The sequence below is a fragment of the Ziziphus jujuba genome, chromosome 2, assembly GCF_031755915.1.
Source record: "Ziziphus jujuba cultivar Dongzao chromosome 2, ASM3175591v1".
Classification (NCBI taxonomy): Eukaryota; Viridiplantae; Streptophyta; class Magnoliopsida; order Rosales; family Rhamnaceae; genus Ziziphus; species Ziziphus jujuba.
Genome location: NC_083380.1, coordinates 12,805,739 through 12,814,169, shown reverse-complemented (window position 1 = coordinate 12,814,169; position 8,431 = coordinate 12,805,739). Strand labels below are relative to the sequence as shown.

The 8,431-nt window shown below is 30.5% G+C and overlaps 1 protein-coding gene and 1 long non-coding RNA gene across 5 annotated transcripts; one reads left to right on the top strand and one right to left on the bottom strand.

Moving 5' to 3' along the window:
• The first annotated feature begins 4,318 nt into the window (after positions 1-4,318).
• LOC107418521 (uncharacterized) lies at positions 4,319-6,708 on the top strand. Of its 4 annotated transcripts, none has more exons than XR_003055925.3 (3): positions 4,319-4,455; positions 4,935-5,006; positions 5,981-6,708. It is a non-coding gene; the product is annotated as an uncharacterized LOC107418521 (long non-coding RNA). The 4 variants fall into 4 exon arrangements; XR_003055927.3 differs by having other exon boundaries at positions 4,330-4,396; XR_003055926.3 differs by lacking the exon at positions 4,319-4,455 and adding an exon at positions 4,494-4,546.
• A 984-nt stretch (positions 6,709-7,692) lies between these two features.
• Positions 7,693-8,221, bottom strand: LOC107418505 (seed trypsin/chymotrypsin inhibitor IVA). Its single transcript, XM_048474681.2, has 2 exons — positions 8,068-8,221; positions 7,693-7,955 (listed from the first exon to the last, which is right to left on the bottom strand). The coding sequence occupies exons 1-2, from the start codon at positions 8,219-8,221 to the stop codon at positions 7,693-7,695; spliced, it is 417 nt and encodes a 138-aa protein (XP_048330638.2).
• Between the last annotated feature and the right edge of the window lie 210 nt (positions 8,222-8,431).

Below are 8,431 nucleotides of genomic sequence, written 5' to 3'. Positions count from 1 at the left end.
TTTGACCAATTTTGTCCAAACACAGTCTCCAACTTATCCGAAAATTAACTAATTGAGCCAAAAATAGAAAAATTATCAAACGACCTCTAAAATTCACAAAATTTATATTGACGGAAAGCCCAAGAGACAAGGAACTCATCAGTATGCTCACCTTGGTCCAAAGTTTCCTCCGGTGGCCGAAAAATACTATTGAAGCGTCAACCAAACTTCCCGTTGTCGGATCTTTCAAACGGTGAGGAATCTGGAAAAAATAATCACGGAAATAAGTTCAGTGGGGTCAAAAATAATGGAAAGAGTGTATGGGTTGGCCTGAAACGGGCAAGAAATGAGGAAATTCGGCGACCCACCTCGCCGGCCGTCGCGGACTTCGCCAACCCGATTTGGGCACGTCCGGCAGTTTCTTGCCTTGAAATTTCACTATTGAGCTCGCCTTCAGGTGGCCTTCCTAGATGGCTGGTGCGTGTAGGTGGTGGTTGGCCGGAAATGGGCAAAACAGCGTTGACCCGGTTAGACGGTAAACGGGTCGAAACGACCCAGTTCGGACCCACGGGTCTGAGGAGAGAATTTCTCGGGTTTTGGGGAAGAAATTGGTATTTTGAACTTTGCTTCCTATTTGACATGCTTACCTAGGCTTATATAAAGCCTTGGGTCACTAATAGACAAAAACTGGGGATTAATTTGGACACTGATTTAAAACTTATGCTTAAAACTTCTCAGGACCATAACTTTTTATACGTAACTCAGAATTTGGCGTGCGGCCAGTCTGTGAACTCATATCGACGAGATCTACACAATGGTACCTCAGTCAAACAAAAAATATTGGCTATTGAAAAAGTCAACTTAAACCCATATATTATTCACTTGGTCAAACTTAGTCAAATTGATCAAACTTGTTTAATTATGTATATTTTTTGGTACAGGGTGTTACACTACCAACCTTGGAAAAGTAAATAAAATAAAATAAAACACAATAAAATAAATACTAATAAACATATAAGTGTACAATGATACTCAAGTATTCTTAATTTTTTTTTTTTATTAAGAATAATCATCTCGACCAATTGGACTATAAATATTAAAGTCTCTTCTGCAGAAAATCTCAAATGAATTTTGTAAGGGACACAAGTAAAGAGGCAGTTTCTTAGTAAAACCACCATTAATATATATATATATATATATATATGATAGATAATGATTTTTTAAAAAGCTGTCTTTAGTAGTGTCCCAAACAAAATTCATTTGGAATTTCCCACAGAGGAGAATATTCATATATTTATCTGACAGATTTGATACAATGTATGATCCATTGGTTCTATATTATCAAGCTTACATATCCTAAAATTTACAAATTTATTATATCCATATATGAGTCAAACTCTATAAAATATATATATATATATATATATATATATTAGAATTTAATTAAAAAAAGGGGGGGAAAGGAAGAGAAGAAAGAGAAAAAGAAGAATTTTTTTTTTCTTTTTGAAAATGAGAAAGAAGAATGTTGAAAATTACAAAATAAATATAAATTACTTTGTATCTTGGTGATTTTTCTTCTTTTGTTTTTTTTTTAAAAAAAGTTTGATAGTGCTTTTTTCAAGGAAAATCAAACCGAAAAAATGTAAGGAACAATGATGAAATTTTCTCCACTTCTGTAATTAAAATTAGTTTCATATTAAAATAGTAATTTTAAGTTGTGATATACTATTTTAATTGAAAAATTAAAGATTATTCGTTGGAGTTTATTATTATAATATTATTATTTTTATTTTCTCAAAGAATTACATTTTCATTCCACTAGAACCTTACTGAATATTTCTCTCTGATTAAAAAAAAAAAAAGTTATTGATTTTTTATTAGTTTTTTTTTTATTTGGAAATTTGTGTTCTTTGCTTCTTAAATTATATACAATTGTACTTTACACCTTTATTTTTTATAATATGTGCCAGCTATGTGACAATTTTATTAAAATGTTAGCATAAAAAAAGGAGGATGCAATGGTGGAAAAAAAAATAAATAAAAGAAAGTAAATTTTGAGGAGTATAATACTAAGGAAAAATAATTTAAGATGTAATGTATTAAACCATATATAATATAGAGTACGCTAGTGTTGGTGTTTGTATCCCTTACTATAGTTCAATAAGAGAGAACCAACTAAAGTAGTCATGTCATAATTTTTTTTTTTTTTTTTTTTTTTGGGTAAGTTATAGTAGTTTCATAAATCGTGATAGTAAAAAGGCTACTAAATATTATAAAGAATAACGCTAAAAATACTATCTACTCTACTACTATATTTATTAAAAATATATATATATATATATATTATTTAATTAGTTAACATATTAATATAATTTAAAAATTAATAAATAAATTTTTTAAAATAAAATTATTACTTAATATAAAGTAATTAAATAATAATATATTGTTTATAGTTATCTTGATAGATTAAATGGTCCCTATTGTACTTTGCGGGTAAGGTCATGCATGAAGCCATCATACATTGATTTTTGCGATTCAAATAGTGAGTGAACTCGTTGCTGGAGAATAGATGAAACTGAATGTTCAGTTTTTAAAAAGTATTAACTATTACAATTTTTATCTTATTAATTTTTAGGTCAAAATAAAAATTGTACATAAAAATGAATTCGAAGAACTGAAATTGTTTTAGGTTTCTTCATACTAATGCCATCTACACTTTCCCTTTTAACACCCAACTATTACTAATGCTAACAACTAGGAGTGCTAACGTTTGTCCGTACAATTTTCAGTACGGATACCAACTTTAATTCAGAAACTAAAATAGTATAACCCCAGAATGGACAAAACCAAAATCGTAGCAAATTAATTATGATTAATTAATTTAGCCAAAAAAAATAATTTATGATTAGTTAAAATCTGCAAAACATGCCCCTTTTCTTTATACTCGTAATTTAAAGAATAATTGTATCCCAATTCTCAAAGTTGAAATTAGAAGTACTATCTAAAGTTAAAGCAACAAAATAATAATAATAATAATTAATAATGATATTTATTTTTAATTTTAAAATGTTATAATTTAGATTTTTAATTTTTAGATTCAATAATTCAAACCTTTAAATTTTTTATATTGTTGCAAATCGGACGTTTTAACTTATAATTAATATGGTTTAACAATTATTTGGTACATGTAACTGATTTAACATACTGATTGTAAATCGCATCAAATTTATAAAAAAATATATATGAAAAGATAATGTGCTTTTTTTTCAACAATTATCATATTCTACGTCACTATAAAGACATCTATTATACGTTTCAGATTTCAACTCTCAGATTTTATGGTTGATGCAACATTATTTTCATGGGAATTATTATTATTATTATTATTATTATTGTAAAAATTCAGCCAAAAAGTTTCTCTCTTTTGTAATAGATTGTCATCGGATTGTAAAAAAATGTCCGATTATTATTGCCTACTTTCATTAGAAAAAAAGGACTAATATTGGTTAAAAAGTGATTACTTTGCATGAGATATGTACGGTGGCAAGGACCAACAATTGAACCAATTAATTACTTTGTCTGGTGTATATTAATTACTTGGTACGTCTCTCTTTTTTTTCTTTTTTCTCTAATATGTTTATCATTGCTTAGATGGTCTTTTTGTCCATAATTTTCTTGGGAGGGTACGTGGCGATGGACCCCACGTTTAGGAGAAGAGTAGTACAATAATTGTGGACGATCACATGGTCTGTTCCACTATTATTTTCTTCCCACCCATCATCTATTGGTATGCTTTTCTAACCACGTGGTCTTTCAACTTATATATTTTCCTTTTTCTTTCCTGATACTTTTGGTCCCACCGTCATTATCAATTATGCCTATTCCCGTGATCAATAATATTAGAATACATTATTTACACCTTTTAAAGCTACAAAAAGTGTATAGTTAGGATAAATTATTTTTAAATAATGTTAAAAAAAAAATTTAGTGTTAAAAATTATTTGTAAAATGTAAGATATTACGATACAGTCACAGGCTTGATATCAAGCAGCACATGAGATTAGACATCAATAGTATATAGATAAGTGTGCAAAGCGTGCTTGTTAAGTTTCTTGCCCACACCCAGATAAAGTTTCTTATTTGTTTAATTTCTGTTCAAAATTTTTGTGTACTACCCACGTACTTACTAGTTTCTCTTCAAACTCATTTTGCAATATCCACCACATACATGGGGGCCAAATTTTCGCTAACTCTATCATGATCCACCCAAACAATATATCAAACAGAGTTTATTCTGCAAGAACAGGAATAGAAAAGATATAGAAAAAAAAGTAAAAAAAATATATATATATATATAATGAAAGGAAAAAAAAAAATGAAAGGAAAATCTTCATGAGTTAGCTGTAACTGTATGGAGGTAAAGAAAAAATATTAAATCAAAATCTAAGTAATTTTGAAGTCTCACACACGTATAAGGTTGGGGTTTCTTGCATTTATTTTACATTGGTCTCATTTATGGTTTTTCGATAAAAAATTTTGGACAGAAGTTTGATATTTTCGTTTGATTGTACGTTTCTATTTTATTTTTATTGTTAGAAAAAAATATAGATAATATAATAATTTATTTTTTATAGTTTAAATTAAAAAAAAAATTAGTAATTCTAATTTGGTATCAAAATAAGATATTTTTGAATTCAAAACTTAATAATTTTACTCAAAAGTGAAAAAAAAAAATGCATATGAGAACTCCAAAATAAATCCAAAAAACGCTGAGTCTTTATGTTAGAGGAGTGTTAGAGAAAGAAAAAAATTTAAGTTAATGGAAAGTGGTTTACTTTTTCTAAAAACTTTAGTTGATGTAGGATAGTTTATCATCTATTTTTATATTTTTCTCTAATGTTTATTAATTTTTTTTTTCTATTTTCTTCTCTACCAATAAAAAACATCTTCATTAGTTGCATGTGGCTGTATGGAGGTAGAGAAAGAAGATCAAAAGCTAGGCGATTTTGAAGCTACACACATATAAGGTTTGGGTTTACTACATTTATTTTACATTGGTCTGAATTTTAATTTTTTTTTTTTTTAATAAGAGAAGTATGATTTTTTATTTTTGAGTTTGACTGTGATTTTTTTTTTCCCCCTTCTTTTTGTAAGGTTATTTAGTCTGATTTTCTTGGTGACCAATTCATTTAGCGCTACACGTCCTTCGCATGTGCATCAACGTTTTGGTTAGAATTTGTTGATGATTGTTTAAAGCTTCCTTTATTTCATTGCATAGCTATTTAGCATCATTAAGAATAAGAAGTGCCTGAATCTTAATGGGTTTTCTCTGTTTGTAGTGGCTGAATTGTAATGGGTTTTGTTGCTTTTCGTAATCACACAGGTTTAGTATCATAGAGAAGAACTTCTTGCAGCGCTAAATAAACAACATTGGGAGTCAGTTCTGCACGTTAAATTTCATCTATCAAATTAGTTCTCTATTTTCCAAAGTCTAGTTGTTATATCTTGATTTCGGTAATGAGTTTCGTACATTGATTTTCTGAGTTTTGGTGAAATGAATCCAAGAAAACTGGTTTTTTATAGTTCATTTCCAATATTAAGCTTTGACTTTACTCTCCCCTTACCCGCTTCTTGGTGCATATTACAAGTTTTTGGAACAGTTTTAATTGAGCCACTTATGAATCAATGAGATGGCCTACTGATTTTATTATTATTGTTATTAATTTTTTTACTTGACCAAAAAAATGAAATCTAGATTCGAAGCTCCAAATATAACATGATAATTAACTGCATTACACTTAGTATTAATCATCTGGAAAATGCCTTTAAATTTCTCTGTATTTCTTGTATAGCTACTTAGCACCAATAAGAATAAGAAGTTGAATCGTAACGTTTTCTTTGTTTGTTTATTTTGGTTCCTTTAAAATTTGATCATTTACTTTTAAGTTTTTTTTTTTTTTTTTTTTACTCTAATTTTTTTTATAACTTTTGCAAGTTTCAGGTGGGGCAAATGTGAGTGTGAGGCTTGGCAAATATGTGGTATCGCTTGTCAACATGCTATGGCATGTATAAGGTACATGAGGACTGATTCTGCTACATATGTTGACAACAGTTTGAACACAGCGGCCTATTTGCAAACTTCTTCTGGTATGATTCATAATGTACCCGATGAAACAACTTGGTCACATGTTAATGTAGATGATGTACAACCCCCAGAAAATAGAAGAAAGCCTGATAGGCCAAAAGTTGCAAGAAGAAGGGAAAAATGATGAACCAGCAAAACAAAAGAGGTCTTTCACATTGAGGTGTGTTTGTGCAAAGCTTTCGGGACACAACAAAAGATCATGTCCGAAGACACCAAGAACCAAACAAGTAATTTGAATCGCTTACTTATTTGAAATTAAGCTTATTATTTTTATTATTTTTTTGGATTTTCATAATATAGCCATTTACTAACAAATGAAGCCAAGAACTTCTTCACATCCAGGGGCTGAAACTTGGCTGCTAGCAGCAACAACATTAACAACAGTTCTAGGTGTAAGGGTTTAATACTACTAATATTTTGTCATCAGATTGTTAGCGTACCAGTTGATTGATGTGTAACTATAGTTTTTATTTTGTTGTATCCAAGTAAGCAATTTGTTTTGGAAATATGGATCTAAATTGTTTCTTGAATTAATACGATCTAAATTGTTTCTTGAATTAATACAAAGTTCTGCTTTTAGACTATGTTCTCCTATATAGGTGGTTTGGGTATGCATTTGATATGTTACCTTCTTCTTTTTGTGAATGCACCAATGTAGATGGGTTATTTGGATATACATGACTTTGCATAGCAATCTAGGATTGTGTCATCTTTTTTTATTAGGACACAGTCTACATTATGTTATGTCTGTATTGTATGGATTGCATTCCCTTAGTTTGGATGGGGTTGTGTCCCCTTGAAATTATGGAAATGTAATGTTAAGCATCTGATGAAAGGAAATGACAATTTAAGTATGTCTTTAATTAAACTATTATGTGGTTTTTAACTTTCAGTTTATTCTTGCGAATTAGAGCTACTTGTGTGAATTTGTTGTGGAGAAGATAAAATTTTGTAAATATTATGAGCAGATTTGGTATGAAGACCAGTGTTGTGTAATTTTATTTCTGTCCAAAGTTGGTTTTCAAGGGCTGTGTGAATGATACTGGCCATCTACTAGCTGTTGGCTTCCAATTGTTCCAACGGTCACTCATAGATTTTTCACATAAATTTTATTCTTTAATTTAAACAACTAAAGCAATATTAAATGTTCATTTTTTTTTTTCAGTTTTTTATTTATGCCTTGGGACTACTTTTGCCATTGCACAAGCAAATTAGCGAAAAGAAAACATTTGAGTAGATGTCATCCATTTAGAGGGATGCTCAATGAAATTTTTCAAACCTAAGGGGTTTAGTCTGCATTAGGTCAAACAGTAGAGGGTGTAGGTCTTGTTTTGCCGAAATATTAAGCTGCTTTTTCCCCACCTTTGATCCCAACAAGAATTGAATGGAGCATCCATCCCAAACAAAATTTATCATAAAAATAAAATTAAATGAAATCAAAGCCAGTTTCTTTTCCAACACCAACGTTTTTATTTATGGAAGACTTGGTTTACATTTTATGTAAAAGCCTCAACGTAAGCCATTGAGGCAGTTAGCCAAGCCTAGTAGTACTTGAACATAGTGGCGGTTTAGTTGAGAGCAACTTTAGTCTTCAATACAGAATTAGCTGCAGCATCAGCGGAGCATAGTGGACTGCAAGAGTCTGTTGTATCAGTGCACGTGCGTATTGGGGGAATGCTAAATGTGCAGATGCATAAACCACAGCCCTCGCATCGATCTTCATCGCGGAAGATATCGTTGCATTTGCATTGCGGAGGCTGGCTTCTAGTGCAAGCGCAAGCATCACAGCAAGCTATGCTATTTCCTTTATTCTTCCCATGCACCACTCTCACTACAACATGGATAACCCACACCCGCACACACACCCCAAAAAATAATAATACATAATAATCTTCATCAAATATGTAAAACTTGTGAAAAAGAAGAAGAGTATTAATATGTACCAAAGTTATCAGAAGCATGGTTTTTGGCAGCGCTTAGTAGGTGAAAGAGATCCAAGACATGAACATCAGGTCTTGTAGAAATTTCTGTTGCAGATAAAGCTCGCACAAGAGCTAGTACTGCCACCTTCATGACCACAACCTTCTTATATGCCATGAATAATTCTCTTTCTCTGGTATTTTAGCTCTCTTTGAAGATTGTTTAGGGATGCAGAAGAAGTGGTAATTCTGGGAATTTACACACATGTAGAGAGAGCCAAAAAATTACTTGGTGACAAATATAAACAAAGAAACGTTTTTGGTCATCTGCATGAATTCCAATATCCACATATTATTTTCAAAAGAGAATATATTGGAACTGTCAAAC